General features: G+C 41.9%; 1 protein-coding gene across 1 annotated transcript; it reads right to left on the minus strand.

Annotated features, from left to right (window-relative positions):
• Positions 1-331: 331 nt before the first annotated feature.
• On the minus strand, positions 332-21,134 carry LOC117702687 (disks large homolog 5-like). Its single transcript, XM_034493816.2, has 5 exons — positions 21,110-21,134; positions 20,788-20,950; positions 19,513-19,644; positions 18,641-18,827; positions 332-388 (listed from the first exon to the last, which is right to left on the minus strand). The coding sequence occupies exons 1-5, from the start codon at positions 21,132-21,134 to the stop codon at positions 332-334; spliced, it is 564 nt and encodes a 187-aa protein (XP_034349707.2).
• Positions 21,135-21,461: the final 327 nt, after the last annotated feature.

Here is a 21,461-nt window from a genome sequence, read left to right on the forward strand (position 1 = left end):
AACTGTGTAGCAATGTCTGAATGGAGCACTATACAGAGGCCTTCAAGGGAGCCTAGCCACCATTTAATTGAAGGCTGTTATTATAGCTGGAGTGCAGGAACCTGCCTGGGTTCCACTTGTGCAAATCTCCATCTGTGAATCCCCAGAGAAACCATCTCTCAGGAAATCCATGCTCACTGAAGAGATACTATAATCAGCAAGAGTGTGCGGCATGCAAATCTTCCCAAGGGAAAGCATTGAACTTTAAAAGGGATATCAAAAAAAAAAAAAAGAAAGGACACCACTATGCTTATACCTACTCTAGTATTATTTGTGGGGAGCCTGTGGACCCCTACTTCTTGTTCTGTGGCTTGTCCTGCAGGGCAGTAAAAAGTGTCTGGGAGATCACCTGAAAGAGAGAATCGACAAAAACAGCCAAATGCAAAGGATGATTTGCCTATAGTCTGATCAAATCCTAATTTTTACTTTTTCACACAGGTGTTATAAACATATAAAGGCAGAATGTGGGAAAGGGGAAGGCTTAGGACTCTAGTTTTTCAGGGGAAGTACAGGGTATCACCTGGGCGAAGGTTCAGGGAACAGGCCACTATGACAGTCTATATTCACTTGTCCTTATCTAAGTTGGTACTATCTACCAAGGCTACCTATCCACAAGGTCTATGAATATCCAGGCTGATAAATTTCCATGAAGACTACTTGTTTACAAGATCTTATAGCCATCTGCTCAGTGTTTTTCCACAGAAACCAGGACTTTGTGTTAGCAGGCTGACTTAGACCTATGGCTGATTTTAGGCCTTCAATGTATAAGCAAGGCTGCCCCTGACATTTCCTCCCTTCTCCAAGTATAGAAAGACCGTGGCAATTCCAGTCTTGCAAAGACAGGAATAGAAGCTTGACCTCCAGTAATTAAAGGGGACCCTGTAATGGCTCTGATCCTCCTGTCATTGTCCAGTGAGGCATGAGGGCCAGACCTATCCAGATGTCTTTTTCCTGGAGATGAGATGCTTTTAACATTAACCCCTATGCAATCAGGCTTATCCCTCAGGGAACCCAGAAAGATATTTTTAATTTTTATTTATATTCCCTTGCAGTGCTTAGCCTCGCAGCCTAAGCAAGAATTTAGATAGCCAGTCAGAGGGAGTTCTGGGTGGCTCCTCTCTGCTTGGTATAGGGGTGGGAGTCCCCTCTTTTAGGTTGAGTAGTGAATACCCTGGATAGTGTAACAACTTTGTCCTGTGTCTCATGGTCTTTCATAGCTAACTTATGATAATGTATCTGAATAGATTTTGCTATCAAATTATCTACCTTTTGTTTCACAAAGTTAGTCAGCCTATGTAAGGCCCAGAAACCAAAAGGAAAAAGTAAAAATATCCCAAGTAATGGTCTTAAAATGAAAGGAAGTAGGGTTAACAATCATGAAGGGGTTGAAAACCAATTCTTGTACCAGCTCTCATCTTTGTCCCTCATGTTCTTTTTAACCATCCCTGTCTTCATCTATGTAAAAGCAACATTCATCTTTAAGGGCTGTACAAAGTCTAGGCCTGTACACAGTCTTTTCTATTGTAAAAGAGTAAATCATGTCCAATAATGTCCTTTGCATTTTTGAAGGATCACTTCAGACAGCGAAAGGAGGGATTTCTACAGATTAATGATGTCAATCTCTAGTCTTTATTATGAAAGACTCTAATTACAAACAGTAAAATAAAAGCCTTGCTTTCTGTCCTGTGAGAGGGCTGGACCGGAGCCTCTCTGAGTGAGGCACCATAGAGCAGGCAGTAGGACCTGGGTCCTACATAATTCCAAAAGTGACATCCTTAGACACCTCTCCATACCATAGAGCTGGAAGGGGTGGTGGTCATAGGACCAGGAGCTCCTCTGCCTAGAGTGATAGGGTAGCATTGATGGCTTGGGAGGTAGAGCAGAGGGAGAGGCCCTTGAAGAAGCAGCCAGGAAGGTCACTTCCTGCCTGGGCACCTGTACCCATGACCTGAGTGTTTGAGATGCAGCTGCTCCACTTGCTGCCACTATATGGTAGGCAGGTGAGAGGAAGAGTGCTGTGTGAAAGTCCCTGGGCCATGGAGGGACTCTGACCTGGAGATTCTGGAAGAAGCTTGGTCTCTGTGGCCATTGGATTCTGAAGACCAGTAGATGGCCAGTTATAAGAACCCAGGTGAGTTGTCCTCAGTGGTCAGTCAACCAAACCCACTGCTTTCCCACCAGACTAGGGAACCATCCTATGTGACACTGGGGTGCCTGGACTGTTGCCCCTTGCCCTCTAAGAGGCTCATACTCCCTTTTGAGAATGAGAGGCTGATGTTCAGGTTCCTAAGGGTCATTTAAATAGGACACCAAATCCTTGGAGATAACGTTGGTCTCACGTGTGCAGCTGTTGTTGAGCACCCCTTTGTGCCCCATATCTCACTCTGGTTCCAAGAGTACCATGTCTGCTTCATGGTTGTTCCGCACATGGGTGGGCCTCTAAACACAGGGTTAGGAAGTTGTAATGAATGAGGGAAGGACTAGGAAAGGGAATCTGAGGTCACATGGCATGATTTGGGAAGGGTGGGCTGGCCTAAATATGAAATTATTTACTTTTAAGTGTTGGCAACATCGGTTCTGTTTGTTTAATAAAGGTTTATTGGGTTGAAAAACTCACCTGTGGGTTATGTGGAGCCTAGGTTTGTAGGATAAGACCCATCCTGGCCTACCAACACCCTCCTCCTTGTCCCTAGAGATTTCAGGCTAAAGACAAGAAAGCTCATGAGAAAGCACAGTGGGCCAAGTTGTGTGTCTGACACCTGGAACAGACAGCATTGCCTTCGTCCATGTTAATAAACTGATTTTTACAACAACAACAAAACCCAAAACAATAAAATCTGTAAAAATATGGAGAGAGCTACCATGTTCTTTCTCTCTATGAGTAATTTACCCTTGTAGCAGTGACTTGAGAGCAGACAATACCAGGAGCTCTGCTGGGAGGTGACAGAAGATTCCAAGATGTGGTCAGACAGCTTAACCGAAACAGGAAGTTTCAGATTCAGCGAGAGACCTGGGCTAAAGGGACTGTGTCACAGAAAGACTACAAAACCACATGTAGTTAACTGGCCTCTCAGCAACCCACCAATATACATATTGGCACAGACATGCATATCCCCCTCCCCCAGACTCACCAGAAATCATAAGTGAGCAGGAAACAATAAGACCTCAAGACTGGAGAAACCATTGAATGTAGAAAAGCTGATGTTTCAAGTGAGACCCAGGACTCTGCTATCCATCCCTTAGGGACTAAAAATGCTTAGTGAGCAGCTTCTTCTGCAGACTAGGTTGAGAGAGTTTGAGAAAGCTTTCTCTTGAAGCCTCACATCTCTCCCACTAACCCTGAGCCAGAGAGAAGCCTTTCTTCACACATCCCTGTTCATCCAGTCAGCTCCTGGATAGAAGCTCCAGGAGAGAACCCTAGCAACATTGACATGAAAAAGGACTGACAAGCTGCTACTCAGGCTCTGTCACTGTGAACCAAGGTCTAGACTGGGTTAAGAGACCATTTTGCAATGCAGGGGGAAAGGGAGAGAAAATATACAAAATGCACCCCCCCCCCAAAAATAGACAATGAGAACCACACATTTTGAAATTTCACTGGGCTCCAAGACTTACAAATGCTTCCTACCTGTGACCTCACATGACCCCTACCAACAAATGAGCTGCAGTCCCTGACTACATCACTCAAAGCTCTGTGCTCCAGTCAAGGAGGCACGTAAAAGGAACCCCTGTAGCATAATGGCATGTGGGTATGTAATGTGTGTTCACCCTATCTATCTTAATGAACTGCAGTTTGTAATTGAGTAGGAGGGGTTGCTTGCCAATCATGCAGTTTCCTGAAAGAGGCTAACTCCACAGAAAGTTTTGTAAATGATCACAGAACAACTTGATGAGACATAGGAGAGTGCCTGGATAAGGTGGAGGATGGTTCTATGGGCTTGACTCTGTTTATTAGTCATAAAGGCAACCTGCCCCTGATGTTTCATGCATCGTACCTATTGCTGCTTGGTACATAGGTCATAGATCTTCATGTTGGCCTCCTCACAGTGCCGTGTTGTTTCCACACAGCACCCTTCCATGTTATCTCTGGCCCTGAGGGAGTTATTAAGTCTATGTCCTCAGCATTGAAAGCAAGAAACTCATAAAGGAAGGCAAATAGTTTGGAGGAGAGCCAAGAATCCCTCTTTGTTTCTAATGTCCTTCCTGCCATCCATGATAAGCACTTTTCCCAATAGATCATAGCATCTACATATGCAGTAACTAAAGCATAGTGGTGTCCTGATATTTGATAGCAGGTCTTTGTTTTCCACCATATATTTGGGCTATAATTCTTGGGTCCAAATTGTTTCAGTTACAATAACTGCTGAAGCCCCTGTGTACCTGGGTCCATGTTTAATGAAGATTTCCCACCCATCTAGATCATTGCATCAGAATCTTACATGAAATGTGGGGTTTCTATTAGGTCTAGACTGATCTCTTTCATTATGCTTGTTTCCAAATGCAGTTACAGATGAGCATCTGTGGGTCATCAGCTGGCAAGATGTTAGCAAGATTGATGCCAGGAACGTTTTCAAACCAGACTCAAGGATGGTTCACATGTGCATTAAACAGCCAGGGTTCTCATGTTCCTTTGAGAAGAGCCTCAACTGCATGGGGTGAATGTAAGTATAAGATGCTAACCCAGAGTTAACTTCTCTGCTTCTTTCACTAGAATACTGGTAGCCACCACAGCTCTTAGAAAAGTGGACAAGCCAGACAGTACATGGTCCAATAGCTTAGACAGGTGTAGTACACTGTGATTCCATGGCCTAAAATGTGTGGTTCCACACCCTTTGCAGTAGCTTTTGTTTCATGGGCCTGTAGATGAAAAGGTTTGGAGGTATCTGGAAGTGCTAGTGTTGGAGCCAAAATCACCTGTCTTTAAAGCCTAAAAGATGATTTGTGCAGACTCATTCCAGATTAGAGAAACAATGGCCTCATTTGTGCTGGGAAGTTTTTGTTAGGAGGGTGTTAATGATTCCTTCTATTTCTATAGGGGTTATTGGACTGTTTAGGTAGTTTACCTTATCTTGATTTAATTGGGTATGTGGTATCTGTCTATAAAATCATCCATTTCATCTAGATTTTCCAGATGTGTTGAGTATAAGCTTTTCTAGTAAGACATGATAAATTTTTAATTTCCTGTTTTTGTTATATCTCTCTTTTCATTTCAGATTTTGTTCATTTGGGTACTGTCTCGGTGCCCTTTATTTAGTTTGGCTAAGGGTTTATCTTTCTTGTTGATTTTCTCCAAGAACCAGCTCTTGCACTTGTTGACACTTTGTATCTAGCTCTTTGTTTCTATGTGGTTGATTTCAGCGCTGAGTTTGAGTATTTCCTGCTATCTACTCCTCTTAGATAGGTTTGCTTCTTTTTGTCCTAGATACCTCATGTATGCTGTTAAGTTGCTGGGAGAAGATGACCCCAGATTGAGTATGAAAGCACTCAGTGCTGTGAATTTCCCCCTTAACACTGTTTTTCTTGTGTCTCAAAATTTTGGGTATACTGCGTCTTTGTTTTCATTGAATTATAGAAAGATTTTCTTTATTTCTTCGCAGTGATACTGGTTATAACAATCCTTCTGTTTCCCTGGATAGGTAGACATAATGGAAGACAGGCAGGCTTTGTGGTACAAGGGGAGGATCTTACTCAGTTGCAGAGAAATGTGCAAACTGGAAGAATCATTGGGATCAGGCAGAGCAGGATGGATGCCATTGATGTTGGATTCTGTAGGGTTCTCAGCTGGTATAGGTATTGGGATGGGTTTCTTATCTATGTCCCTGGTTAGAGCAGATCTCCTGGGAGACAAGCAAGCTTGGAGATCCAGTGTCAGGATCTACCCCAGTTGCAGATGGAGGTTTAGACCTGAAGGATGATGGAGTTCAGAGAGTGGGGATACGTCCTGAATCAGCTGGGCTCTGTGGTTATCCATGCTTGGGTGCATATTCTGGCAGGTGTCTCACATGTGTCTCCGATTACCACAGAGCTCTGATATACAGGAGGTCTGTGAGGTTTGGGAGTGGAGCAGGCATGCTGATAGAACTGAGTGGATGTGCAAACTAGAATGCTAGACTATACTTTTTGAGGGTCCTCTTTTGAGTATCTGGAAGGCTGTGGCTCATTATCAGAGAAGATGATGGTAACTTTCAGCATATGAAAAAAATTCTCATGCCTACAGTGGGTAGGGATAATCTGACACACCCGTGACATGTGATTCTCTTCCCTATTCAGTGGAATATTTGCTGGTCCAGTGGTAGACAGGTAGCATTCCTGTTTCCCCTTGGACTGAAATCTTTTGATTTCAACGTCAGTTGGCCTATGGGATTCTTAAGGACTTAAAAGTTACCATAGGTCTATTCAGAAGTCAGTTGCTCTTTCCCCAACTTTAAGTGTTACCCTAGGATCCTCAGAGCTTAGAGCGTGCAATCTAGGGCAAAGCTATTTTTTTATCCAAAAGAGTTGAGTGTGTTTTCTTCCAATTAAGGCTCCTATTTTTACAATGCCCTTTCCCTTGTGGTAGGCACATTGTTCTTTTTCTAATGCGGCATTGCTTCTTTCCAGGCCCCATTTTTTTTTGTTTCACTGGACTAGTTTATTATTCATATTTTCTCATCAGGCTACTACTTTGGTCTAGAAAAGTCTCTTGTATTTCTGACTCTCAATCAGTTTACTCTTGTCGCACATATTTTTGAGCTACCTCCACCCAATGTGTCCCATTGATATCCTCAAATGCCTCTACATTTTGGAACTTCTAATATTTCATGCAAACTGAGTGACAAAAGCAATGTATGTTGAACAGTTGACTCTTCTCCAGTGCATATGTATCTGTGGGTGTATGGGTGTGATAAGACCCTAGGAAGTACTCTACAAAAGGAGCAGGATGGTCTAATGACCCCTGTGTGACCTCACTTATCTTTGTCAATTTTATGGTTGTCTGTAGTGCTGCTATGAACCCAGCTGGCAAGCCCTGGAATAGATTTCTAATGTCCCATTGTCTGTTTCTCTTTCAGGATACTAGTGAGGTTAGATTTGATGAAAATATAAACTTAATCCAATTAAGAATCTCAGTAATTCTTTTGGACCATCTGGATGAAGCACCAAGTTCCCGGATAGTTCTGCATGAACTTCCCAAAGCCAGCAAACTGGAGCCAGAAGAAATCCAAGCAGAAGGCATCCATAACCAGCACTGCCAGCACTTCCCCAAACACACGGTAATGTGGCTTGAGTGGAAGAAGGGATGTGTTCAAGACAGCTGGCACTCCAGTACCATAGCCAGCACCTACCATGTCTAGACCAGCACAAAGAAGACCATGGAGGCAGAGGCTTCACATAAATGATTGCCTGGGTCAGGCAGCAGTTCCTGTAGACTCTGGATTTGCTGATAGGCATGGAGAACGATTGGAATGTCTGACACTTGCCCAGCATCTTGTTTACTGCCATGTCACACAGTGGCACTTAGAACACAATCATGGCTGATGCAGGGGTGAAGGACCATAGGACCAAGGCCCTGAGTGCACCCGCAGCACCAGCACGATCACATTGACCATCAGCCATGCAGATAAGAGCACACTGCACATAATCAGCAAGGACCTAAGTTCCACTTAAGTGGATGGTCAGAAACAATAGGACTCATTCAAGGTCCCTGCTCCACTAAACTGGAGGGGAAGCTACAGTCCAGCCAGATGTGGTGGAGGCCCAAGTCTACATTTTGAAGCTAGGCATGGAGTTTGTTCAGCAGAGAAAGGTCTGTAGGAGGCAGGGTGTTCTTCTCAGTCATATCTCCTATCTAAGCTCTAGAGAGCCACCGATCTATGACGGCTAGAAGCTCCTGAAAGTATCTAGTGCTGGAGAGGTGGAAACAGCTCTACTAAGAACTTAGCTTGATACACAGAGTCCTAAATAGAGACAGAGCCCATACCCAGAGTCTCAAGCCAAGGCAAATTACCCAGAATCTGTGTATCTAAGGCTGATTCCTCAGATCAGGCAAGAAAATAGAAAAAATGGAGTGGGAACCCAGTAGGAGCCAGTGTGGCGAATGGAGGCCATGTGCTTCTGGTGGTTATGAAGTCTGCCCAGATTTCATGCTGAATTTCAATATGGATTATAAAACAAAAATATGCTCAACTTGTTTAATTGCATTCACAGTGTTTGGACTGATAAGCCAAGCAGGAAGGCTGAGAGAGGGCTAAGATTTCCACTTCTTTTGAAACCACTACTTGTTTTAAAGTCCCCACAATGTGGAGATTAACAATGAGTTCAGCAAACAGGGTCCTTGAAAAGTTAGGAGATCTGCTTTGGGTCACAGAATTTGTAAGTGGCAAGGTCAACCAGGAATCACATGATTCTTTAGTACACGTTTTTTATAACTCCTATCCCTAAAAGGCAGAGCCAGTTTCAGGGCCTGCTCTGTCTACAAATGAAAATCCAAGAAGTGATATTGATTTGGGTGTCAGAAACCACAGTAACTGTGTAGCCATAGTGACAGGCATATGATGAAGTAAACTGAGGGTGACAACATGCCTGGGTTCAAGTCCTGGATCTTTTGTTACTGTATGTGATTTTCTCAAGTTTCCTAAACAGTAGCATATGTATTGGTTGTTTGGTATCTTTGAAATATGGAGGCCATGTTGGCTACTGGTTTGCTGCATATAGTTTTACTATGTTTAGGTATGGGTCTTGGACTCCTGATCTTTCCAAGTCCACTGGAGGGTACTTAAGCTGCACTCCAGGGAGGCACTGGGGCACAACCTTGATGCTGTAACTGAAAGTCATTCCTGAGTAAAACTGTCCCTGGAAGAAACTGGCGTGCTAGTCTTTCTTCCCTGCTGGTCAGGGTGGTCGGCGTGGCACACTCAAGTATTACGAACAAAAAAAAAAAAAAAAAAAAAAAAAAATGTTTCTGTCAATAAGGTGAAAATTTCAGAAGGAGGAAGTAGAGAAAGGGTCAGTTGGTAATCTACTCCTCTGAAATGAAGCCGTCCTCAGAAATTACTGACAGAGATCTCAATAACAGCATCTCAGGAATTTCATGAACAGCATTCCCAGACTAGGCTGAATAGGCAATGTAAAGAAAAGTAAATGCCTGTCATCATTTTCCATGATTATCCTTGTTTTTCCACACAGTGCCAAATGTTTTTTTTTTTTTTTAACTATTTAATTTTATATCATTTTTTTTTTGACACAGGGTCATCATGAGCTTTGATTAGCTTAGATCTCGCTATTTATTTATTTATTTATTTATTTATTTATTTATTGTAGGTATATGAAAGAATATTATGGTACCCACGTGGTGGTCAGATGGTAACTCGGTGTGGCAGTCACAAGAAGCAAGGGTGGAGAGGATTTCAAAATCAACCTGTAGCTCTGACTTCACGGACCCTTTTACAGAGTTCTGAATATTCAACTCAGATTCAACACTGTAACTCCCAAGGTAGGTCTGGGTCTTGTTTTTAATTTGACCCTGGTTCCCAAACTTCCCCTCTTTCTGATATCAGTCTGCTTCTGCCTCCTGAGTGCTGGGATCAAACAGATTTTTTGCACTCCACTGCTCTGCATATTTTAATGCTTCTTATATAATTTTTGAATTCCCTGACTTTCATCAGAGTGTAAAAGGTCTTTGATGATTATGTTACCCTGGGCTGACACCTTGTTGTTAGACTCTTGCAGACTCTGTTTCTAAGGATGGAAGAAAAATCATTAAAAGGAGGGTTAGAGAAACTGCTAGTTAGTGGGATAAGGCCCACAACCACAGGGAAAAGGGTCCAGTTCTGAGCACCCAGCTTGTCCTTCAGTGTCCCGGCCACTGGCTAGAATCTTTATAATAAAGTTGATACACCAGAAGTTTAAATAAATTAGCTCCTACAACTAAGTCTGTATACCTAAACTGCACTCAAATACTTTTATCACATTTATTTACTTATTGTAGGCATGTGGATGAATGACACTGTACTCATGTGGAGGTCTGATGATCACTCTGTGTGGTCGTCACAAGAAGCAAGGGTTGAGAGGACCTCAAAATAACCCTGTAGCTCCAACTCCAGAGACTTCTCCTCTCACCAGGAAGTTCTGCAGATTCAACTCAGACTCCAGAAACTGTAACTCCCAAGGTGGTAGGAAACATTTGCAATTCACCATCTGAGCTGGGTCTCCAACCCGAGTATTGTTTTCTATGTGGTTCTAGGTCAAGCTTCCCAACTTGATGAATCTATGTGCATTTGAAGAATAATGTCTGGACTCCTATAGAGTGTGGGATGCCATTTTAGAGGTGAATGGAGTAACGTGGTATGAAAGAAAAAGGAGAGAAGACACTACTGAGATTGATTGTAATGGGAGGGCCCAGATAAAGAGAGGCTGAATGTGATTATTACATTTTGTATCACAGGCTGAATATCACATGGAGCCCATTGAAATATATTCCGTGCCCCTTCCGAGTCCCCTTTGCCCGCGAAAGAGACAGGTGAGGCAGTGTTCGGGTAGTTACTACAGCAAGGCTTTATTCTTGTATCAGCAGAAGCGGAAGACACCAAGCCTGGAAAAGGCACTGCTTATATGCACTCTAGAGTGGTGTGTTCACTTCTGATTGGTTGTTCACTCATCACCCCATATTATACCCCAGTATGGGCAGTAGCTTGGTGCGCTTTTGCCTCTTGCACCTGCCCAGTTTAGTTGTTTACTTGTGGGAGCACCAGATGCCTGCGCCATCTGTTGTAATGGCGAATGTTGTCACCGCTCGCCGCTGCTCCTAACAGAAATATGTTAGTATGGCTAAAGAATTAAAATTAAAAGGAGCTAGTTGGGGTACTGCTTAGCTCCAACACAGGTCTCCAAAACCTGACACAATCTAATTTTGTTTTTAATCACAGAGAAGTAGTTAAATGCTTTACCATAACTGAAAAACCACCCTAGCTGTAATAACACATCTCTTCCTCCCCAATCTCCCCTTCTTTCATCTCTCCCCATCCTTCTTTCCCCTCCTTTCCTTTCTTTCTGTTCTTTTTTCTGGGGATGTGAGCCCAAGACTTTATGAGGAACTACTGATCCAGAACATGCAGGCACTAAGGAGTCTGATCAGGATCTGCTTTCTATCATTGCTGATGACGTCCTGGCAATAGTCATGTTTGTCCTTCATTCTACTTCGTGTAGCATCTGTTCATTTCCATGCATTTCTGCTTGCTCAGGGCCTTCACATTCCTAAGAGAGGATCGATCGCTTACACACAGCAACACAGACCTCTTCTCAGCAGCTTTTCTGAGTTCTCATAGCACCTTAGCTCCCTATTTCGTGTTTTATTTTAAACACAAAACTACCTAAGTGCTAATATGCATATTTTTAAGGGTTTGCTCAGGTGCAATTGAAATGCTAAGTTCTGAACCCCAAGACCTGGTTGCTCCAAGATAAAAAAATCTTCATGTACAACAGCCTTTGTTGTGTAAACCTTGCTCCCCAATTTAAAACTATTGGTTAAATAAAACTGGCAAAAGCCAATTACTGGGGAGGAAAAGAGTGAGGTAAAGTGTGAGTTACCAGGCTGTAGGGGTGGGGTGTGGGTCACATGTAGGAACCACAAGGAGAAGAGAGAATTGAGATAGGAGGAGATAGTATAAAGATACAGATAGAAAAAGGCAGGGTAGGAAGAGGAGAAGGAGGAGACAAAGAAAACAGGAGGTCTCCTTTAGTCCTGATGGACCAGCAGCAGGTGTTAGACTGTGAACGCATCTCCAGAATGCCAGACTGCTGCAGCATCAAGAACCCAGAAAAATTTCAACATCAAGTATTTGGGGAATACAGTGGGGTAGTAGCCAGATCTTGGGGGTCAGTATTTACCATTTGAATACATAGCAGTACCAGATCAACCCCCTATATATTCCTTTAGTCTATTAATAAGTACTTACTAAGAACACTGTGTTACAAGAAAACCTACAGAATCAACGAATGTGGGTTCATAGAAGCTCACAGAGACTGAACTGACAACCAGGGAGCCAGCATGGACCTGCCCTAGGCAATTCTGCATATGTTATGGTTGTGTTTACTTTGATCTTCTTGTGGTAATCCTAAGAGCAGGAGAGGAGGATGTCTCTATCTCTTTCTTTTGCCTCTTTAAGGACACTTTGACTCCTACTGGGTTGTGTAGTTTCAGCCTTGATATGAGGGGAGGTGCCTAATCTTGGTGCAACTTGATGTCCCATATTTGCTTGATATGCTGAGAGGCTTCCCTTTTTCTAAAGGGAAATGAAGGAGGAGTAGATGCACCAGGGCAGAGATAAGGAAAGGATCAGGAAGGAGAGGAAGGCGGGGCAACTGTAGTCAGGATCTAATAATCTATGAGAGAACAAATAGTAAAAGAACACTGTGTTATATGCAGTGTTGTGTTAAATCACGTAAATTCAACCCCGTTACTTAGAGTCCTGCAAAGACATTGTACTTGGAAGACAAATATCTGTAATCAAAGTGCAAAAAAACAGAAAGAAGGAAATAGGGAAGCTATGTTTAATTTCACTCCAAGGTTGAACTTTCTATCAGTTTCATTTTGCTGCTTTGAAAGCGTTTGAAATGTGGGTATATATTCAGCATACTGATGCAAATCCTTCTACATCCCTTAGAGACAGTAGCCAATTACTGTGTGTGTGTAAGTGTCTATAAACATATGGGGAAATAAGTGCATGACTTGGAGCTATGGTTAAACACAGGACAGACTTTTGTTAGAGAGAAAAGGAAATGGAGACAAATCTGCTTCTCCATCTTTTCTTCCCTTACCTTGATGGAAAGCCCTGCTGAGACTTTGCACTAAGGAAGAACTGGGGAAAGGGCAGAGGGAGTCATCACCATGTTCTTCCAGTAATCTAAAATGGTTTGGGAAAGAGAAAGGAGGTAGTTGGGGCAACAGTGAACTAACAGACTCAAGGATGGGAACACAATGAGAGAGGCATTCAAGATGGAAGGAAAAGTGAACAAGCAAGGCAGGTAGTGAAGAAAGGTATGGTAAAGCCTTGCACAAGGATGTGTAAGAATGTAATTTCAGATCTCAGCTTGATCTTAAAATTAAAAGATTCTTAAGTTTGAGTCAAATATTAGCTGCCCGAGAGGCACATCCCAGGAAGAACACATTCCAAAGACTCAAACAAACATTCCAGGAAAAAAGACCCAAGATAGGAGTCTATGAGCCATTAACAAGTAAACCTTGGTAAACAGAAGCTACTTAAGCTGACCTTCTTTGTTGTAAAAAAGATAAGGTGTAAATTTGAGTTACTTAGAAACCAGGCCTGGGAACAGAAACCATGCCTGGGAATGGCTGTTGGAGTTTGGCCTTTATGGTTATTGTTAAGAAGTAACTGTATAACTGCCCTCATCAATTTTGTAAAAATAGTATATAAGCTGCCCTTAGCTTTAATTTGGGGTTCTTCTTGCCTGCATGCAAGAGAACCCTAGTATCCTGGTTGTCATCTGGTCATCTTATCATTAATAAATAAACCTCATATTATTGCAAGGAATCCTGTCCTTGAGTTTCTCTGGGGGAGCATATTCCCTGGTTTTGTTATCTTTATAGTCCAACAGATGGTCTTTGTGCAGAAGCCCAAAACTTCTATGATTTTGTTGAATATATTTTCTGTGCCATTAAACTGGTATTCTTCACCCTCTTTTATTTCTGTTATTCTAATATTTTTGATCTTTTCATTGTGTCCTGAATTTCCTGAATCTTTTGGGTTACAGGTATTTTACACTTTGTATTTTCTTTGACTGACTTGTCAATATCATCTGTGGTATCTCCTATGCCTGAGATTCTCTTTTCTATCTCTTGTATTCTGTTGGTGATGCTTGCATCTTTAGCTCCTGATCTCTGTTGTAGGTTGTCCTTCTCCAGGGTTGCCTACATCTGTGATTTGTCTAAGGTTCTTTTGCTCTTGTGTTTTCTTGTTTTTTTATTTATTTATTTACATTTCAAATGTTATCTCCCTCCATATTTTCTCCTTCACAACACACTTTTATACCACCTCCCCATGCCTTTATGCAGGTGCTGCCTCACCCACCCACCAATTCCTGCCTCAGCACCCTAGCATTTCCCTACCCTGCACATGGAGCTTCCACTGGACCAACCTCAGCTGCTCCTTTCCTAAAAAGGGTCTCTCAGGGCCTGGAGATCCTGTGGTTTACAACCAAGGATATAGATCACAACACCCAAAGAATGATCCCATTATATAATTGCCATGATGGCAAACACTTAATGAAAATACACATATGATAACAACTTATCTTTGATGACCCTTATTGTACTTCATCTTACCTTAGCTTCTGTATGTACTTTTTATTAACTCATTAAACAGAGAAATTATCCTCTCATTAGTCATGATACATTTGTCCTACTCTGACATTTGATACTGGGTCTGAAGATCACAGTGAATTACTTTTACCAGTTTTGAAAAAACACAAGATTTCTGGGAGCATTTAAAAAAATTATTATTTAGATTGCACCTCAAGGGAAAAGAACTCCAATGCCTGAAGCAATCATGCTAATTCCCCACACTACACAGCAATCTATTATTCCCAGATAAATCCAGTTCTTCCTCTTCCTCTTCCTCTTCATCCCAGGGTCAAACCTATATAAATAACCTTAGAAAACACTATGGCCCCCTTATAGTTTGATTTGATTGATTCAAAAATTGAAGCCTCGGTCTCCTAAATCTGTGACCTTGTTTAGTAATAGACTGTATGGTGGTTTGAATAAGAATGGACACCATAGGCTCATATGCTTGAATGATTAGTCACTGGAGAGTGGCAGTGTTTGAAAAGGATTAGGAGGTTTGGCCTTCTAGAAAATGGACTTTGAGGTTTCAAAAGCTCATGCTAGGCCCAGTTCTATACCTGCCTCTATGCCTACAGGTCACAATGTAGCTCTCTACCAGTCCTCCAGTGTCTGACAGCATATTGACATACTATCCACCATGATGATAATGTCCTAAACTCCTGAAACTGTAATCGAGCCCTTGATGAAATGCTTTCTTTCACAAGAGTTGCCTTGTCTATGCATGGCACTCGAATATTATCTAGGACAGACAAATTAGAGGCATAACAATGTAAGATGGGGTCTTACAAGGTTCAGATGGATCTGTGCTTAGTCACCATTTTAGTTTTTGAAACCAAGTTCCTGACAAAAAGCAAGTTAGGAAAAGTCTTATTTTGGTTCACTATTGGGTCATCATGGTGTGGAAGATATGATGACAGACAGGCATGTAAAGCTGCTTGCTCATTTCTTAGCCAATTAGGAGAAGGGGTAAATGGAATTCCAGCACACAGCTAACTTTCTAGCTTTCTTCTTGTCTCCTTCTTAATTGGGTTTTTAATTAAAATATATCTATAACATTCCCTGGTCAGTATTATCTAAATGGCTGGTCAATATTATCTAAATGGCTATTTGTTGTCTAGGAGAGATTCGAAAATGTGTGAATTCCAATAGAACTAGTGGGAGAGAGGATCTTAAAAGAGTTGCAGGAGAGGAAGCCATAATCTGAATGTATTGTATTAAAAATCGTTTTCAATAAAAAACATAGAAAAAGAAAGAAGAATATGTCTGCATTCTACTTTCAATTTTTAATTATAAATAAAGCTAAATTCAAAACTGAAAGATGGCAGATGAATTTTCCAGACCACATGAAAAATATACTGGCAACATCTACCATCCCTCTCCCTTGCTAGTCTTGAACTGAAATACTCACCACCACAGTCCTGTGTCCTCTGCTGCAGGCTCCATCCTCTGGGTTTGTATGAAGCTTACGCTAAACACTGTTTTGATGGTACTTCAACATGATTTATTTACCACCTTTAGGAGAGTTCTCAATTCTGCAGTTCATCTGATAAACCCAATCTGCATTGTCATGCAGGAAGAGACATGAGAGATCAACTCCAACCCTAACAATAAGATATCCAGACACATGATCAGGAAGCCACTCTAATGCCCTACATGGAGGCCTCAAAGTTTAAACACTGAGCATGCCTACCCCAGAAATGTGACCCTACAGGTTTCAAGAATCTTTTCTCTTTGGTTGGGTGTGATCCAGTGCAGATAATACACCACTCAAGGAAAGACAAAAGTCCAGGCAGTGGTTTGACAGATGGTTTATCCACTTGAGAATTTGTTTCTCAGAGGACCTAAAGACCAATGATTAACAATCCTCTGTCACTTCAGTTCCAGGTGGAATCCACTGACCTCTTCTGGCCTGGCCTCTGGGGACTTGCAAGCATGTAGTGCAAAAACCTACAGCAGGAAAAACACCCATACATATAAAAGAAATAACTCAAAAACAGAAACAATGCCCCCTAAATTTTTTATAAAAAACAAATTTTTATAAAAGCATCAAATATATTGTCCAGACCAAGAGCAAAAAGAAAAAGAAACCATCATTATTATTAGAACAACAATAAAAAAAAGGATAAAAAATCAATACTACAAAAATAACCAACATCTCCAAAAGGGTCTTGAAATTCATTATCTCTGTTGGGAATTCATAAGTGATGCTATATTTCAAGAAAACAAGAGGGATACAGCTCCATGTTTACTGATTTCTTTTATACTCATTTATTGAATATTTTTATTTTTTGGGATGTATTAGAGAAATACACTTGTGTTTCTACTTTATTCAACTTAATCATCTACATAGTGGTACATTTTTAAATAGCAAAATTTATAACAACAAAGTTACAGCATGGATACATTTTTCATAATGAAGTTGGGATCCACAGATTTTGACACACTATCCATATCAAAAGCACAATTTTCTGTGTAGCTGTGACTGGCTGGGAACTAATAATGAGGCCTAAGCCACATGCTACTTGAAGAGGTCCACTCCTGCCTGATACTTGCAGTGTTAGAAGACAGAGAACCACACATGAATACAGAAGGTCTCATGAGGGAAAAATTAGTGATTACATTTTTATCCATGAAAATACATTAAATTTATTCAATACCAACTTAAAGTGGGGGAGTCAATATATATAGTATATAAAATTAGTAAAACAACAAATTAATAACATAACAAAAAATAAATAAACAGAAAACTTCAAATGAAACAAAGAAACCATATACTCAAAGCAATCAAAATTCTAACCAAATCCAAAACATTATAATTGAACTAAGAAGCATTCTTTAGCTGCAGATTTTACAGCACAGACCTACAGCCTGTTACTGGCCTTGTAAATATTGTCCAAAGGCTGCCAACGATGGTAATAATCTCTTCAACATGTGTTCTCCTTGTGAAGAGTTGTGTCTGAGGGAAATCTTGACCTGGTCTGCCTGTTTGAGCTTCAGGAGGAGTATTTCAGACCTAGGGGAAGAAGAGACAAAGGCCTGTTGGGGACCTGCCATGTCAGCTATCCAGCAAACACCAGCTTTATTGAGCAGGACAATCCAGTATGACCTTTCAGCCTAAGATCATTCCCAGTATCCCCAAAGGAGAAGAGCCACAGAGCACCTGGGCCTGGGACTTTTTCTCAGATTTAAAAAATGGCTTGAAAGTGAACAGTGAACTACACACTGTGCTGGAGTTAAAATAAAACACCACATTTCTCCAATGGTCCATATATATTATACTGAAAAATAACTGTGTAGCAATTATGAATCAAACACTATACAGAGGCCTTCTAGGGAACCTAGCCACAATTGAAGTGAAGGCTCTTATTATATCTGGAGTGCAGGAACCTGCCTGGTTCTATTTGTGAATCCTTCCATCTGTGAATCCCCAGAGAAACCATCTCCCAGGAAATCCATGCTCACTGAAGAGATACTATAATCAGCAAGAGTGTGCTGCATGCAAATCTTCCCAAGGGAAAGCCTTGAACTTTAAAACAAATATTCATGAAGGACAAAGGATACCCCTGCCATATTTATAGTTACTGTAGTATTATTTGTGGGGTGACTTAAGGGACAATAGGCTCAGGTCATACCAGAGAGCTCAGAAGTGAAGAAAGAGTACACAATCGACACAAACTCTGGGGATCACAAGAATGATCATGGACAGGATTTCTTTTAAACTAGATCAGAACAATATTCTGAGCTGCTCCTAGGTGACTGAGGCAGAGAATCATGTGGAAGGCCTGAGACCCAAAAATACAGTTGAATTCTCCCACACTGGGGCATCTAGCCTTCATGGGACCAAGGACCTCCTCTCCCACCTACGTCTGAATAGGCCATCCTCCCCTACATATGCAGCTGGAGCCATGGGTCCAAAGCAAACTAGCTACAGGCCCTGACTTCATCACTCAATGTTCTGTGCTACTGCAAAGGAGGCAGCCACATAGAACCCCTCTAGTACAATGGCATGTAGATGTGTAATGCGTGTTCACCCCATCTATCTTAATGAAATTCAGCTTGTAGTTGATCAGAAGAGTGTGCTTGCCAATCATCCAGTTTTTGAGAGTGCCTAACTCCACAGAAAGTCTTGTAGATGATCACAGAACAACTGGATAAGAATTAGGAGAGTGCCTGGACAAGGTGGAGGATGGTTATCTGGGCTTGACATTGTTTATGGTTAGACATGAGGGCAACCTGCTCCTAAGCATCCTCCATGCATCTTACCTGTTGGATATGCTTGGAAAATTTGTCATAGATCTTCATGCTGGCCTCCACACATAGCCTCCTTGTTTCCTTAGAACACACGTCCAGTGTAATCTGCTCCTTAAGCAGCTGCCTGTTTTCATTCCAGAGCATTTTTACTTCACTCTTCATATGAAGAGACTCAGTCAGGAGGTGACAGTTCCTGATGCTGAACCACAAGGAAGAAATAGTGATTATTCCCAGGCACCATTCATCTTCCTCCCACTTCTCCAAGTACCATCCCTTCTCATCATGGGCCCTGATCCCCAGACAGCCCCAGACTACAGACCAGAGTAGCCATGGGACCTCACATATAGGAAAGTCAAATCCAGAAGAAAGCAACATTCCAGAAGACTCAAGGTACTTCTGAAAACCCTGACACCAACAGGGACTCATGTATCTCCCAGAAGAGGACATGGGACCCATGATTGCATATATGTCTTTGGAATTAGAGAACCACCTCTAGGTAGAGACAGGTCAAAGCTTCCCTAGGAGAAGAGAGAAGATGCAAAAGGTACACATCATTCTATGTGTCTCATGCAAACCAGATCTGTAAACGTGTTTTCAGTGCCCCAGAGACTCAAGGTTGATTGATGTCTCCATCAAGGTGCACACCTTTTGTTTTTAAAGGATACTGACTTTGGAAAGACAATGATTGGAGGGGCTCACAGCCTCATCACACTTGATCAAAATGATTTCAAGAGATCACAATCCTAGAGCCTTTCTTTGAGGAAGGAAGCTTCCTGTTGAGAGGCAAAAGTATAGAACCCGAGTCCTCACTTTGTTTTAAAGAAAATGATGGGCAGACACATTCTGTGCCTAGTGCTGGGGAAACAACAGTGTTAGTCACTCACCTGTAAAGTTGATTATTTTTAGTCAACTCCTGGCACATATACAAGGCCTCACTGATCTGCTGCGGAATGTTTTTGAGCTCGCTCATCACCTGGTCATGTTGCATCTCCAGCATTGTGGTCTCAAAGTTGAACCTGTGGAAGGAGGAAATAATCCCTGAACTAAGGATTCAAGGATTACATTAATTCAAGTTGAATCGGGAACTACCCCAGCCCATATATGCCACAACCTAATGCCTTGTATTGGGTCCTCTTGGTGCTTATTAAACTTGTTACAATTGATCTGGGCACAGTAGAGCTAGGGAACTAAAAAATGGGAGCTGACCTGCTTTGGCTTCATGAGTGGTCTTGAAGGAATAGATTAGGTCTTCAAGAACTTTCCAGGAGCCTGTGCCACAGTCCTGAGTCCAAATTAAACCTGTGATGACACTTTTTCATCTTGTAGACAAGGTTTTCTCAATCCTTGGTTCTATCACTACATAATTTCCCAAACTTCAGTATTTACAAGGAAAAGGGCTTACTGCCTATATCAGGATTTTCTAATGCCCATCAGTGGTGCGCACAGAGATCATGTGCTGTGATGCTACAAGTGACCCTCCATGGCCTCATCACTCTCATTACCTAAAAAGTCAGTCAGGTAAACTCTCCAGCCCCATCACACTACACAGACTCCCTGGATCTTAAGTGGAATACACACACAGAGACAAACATACACACACATACACACACACATACACACACACAAACACACACACATACACCATCACAATGCCAAATGCATACAGTGATGTGACATTATACCAGTGTAAACTGAACAGAATTTGAAAAAAGCAGTGATGACTTACCAGAAATCCACTCACACTGAGGGGCAGCAAATAGAACCAGGTCCTCCCAGTTGTTGACAGGACTAAATGGACCCAAAGCAGCTCCAGAAAATTACAAAAATGATTCACCATAAACACACAGCAGCTAGAATCTCCCACAAAGCAATACCAGTCCAGGCATCTTAAAAATGCATGATAAGAGCTCACACACTAATACTGCTATTTCCTGAATGATTCATGCCACAGGCTATAGTTTTCTTTTAGAGGAATCAAAAGAGCTTGTGACCCCATCTCACTCCTATCTGAACTTCAAGTTCTTTGTTGAATATCCAATCAGCAAAATGCATTTGGACATGAGGATAGCCTGGAGTTGTAGCCTCCTGTGATATGTGGAAATCTAGGGTCAACAGAGAGGGCCCAAGATAGTCAGCTGAGAACTGGGCATAATGATTACCTCTTGTTCAAATCCTTGTTAATATAATGTGCCAGGATTCCCCGGAGTTCGTCTCTCTCATTGTTCATCCTTTCAAGGTCCCTTTTGAGCTTCTCCAACCTCTTCATTCTCTGCTCCTGCTCACTGATGGTGTAGGCTTGGGAGGACTCTTTCCCAACAGACCCTTCAGGTAGAGAAACACAAGGAAACTTGTATGGAAAATAGGACAGGGAAAGGAGAAACCATACTTACTCCCACAGAGAAGCCTGAGGAAGAGGGAATTCTAGAGACACAGTGAATTCCTGAAAGAGCAGGAAAGCTATCTTCAAGCTGGAATCCTCACCTTTGTCCCTGCTCCCAACCACCATCACTAAACATATGGCTCAGTCCCTACTGCAGTCCCACTAACCCTGAAGTGCTTAAGCTGTCCCAGTCAAGAAGAAACTGAGGGTATTGTCAGTTTACATCTGAAGATGTAGTCTGTACTGCTTAGCACAAAAAAGATTGACCATAAACACCAGCACCAAACATCTCCCACAAGCCAACACCTATCCTTGCTTCTTAAATGCATGATGAGATACCACACACTACTACACTTATCCCAGACTGTAATTCAGCCCACATCATGTGTGTTCCAGACCAAAGTCTCTGAGACCTTGATACTTGACAAGGGGATTATCCCTCTCTGTTCTTGG

Source organism: Arvicanthis niloticus, chromosome 2, assembly GCF_011762505.2.
Source record: "Arvicanthis niloticus isolate mArvNil1 chromosome 2, mArvNil1.pat.X, whole genome shotgun sequence".
NCBI classification, from domain to species: Eukaryota; Metazoa; Chordata; class Mammalia; order Rodentia; family Muridae; genus Arvicanthis; species Arvicanthis niloticus.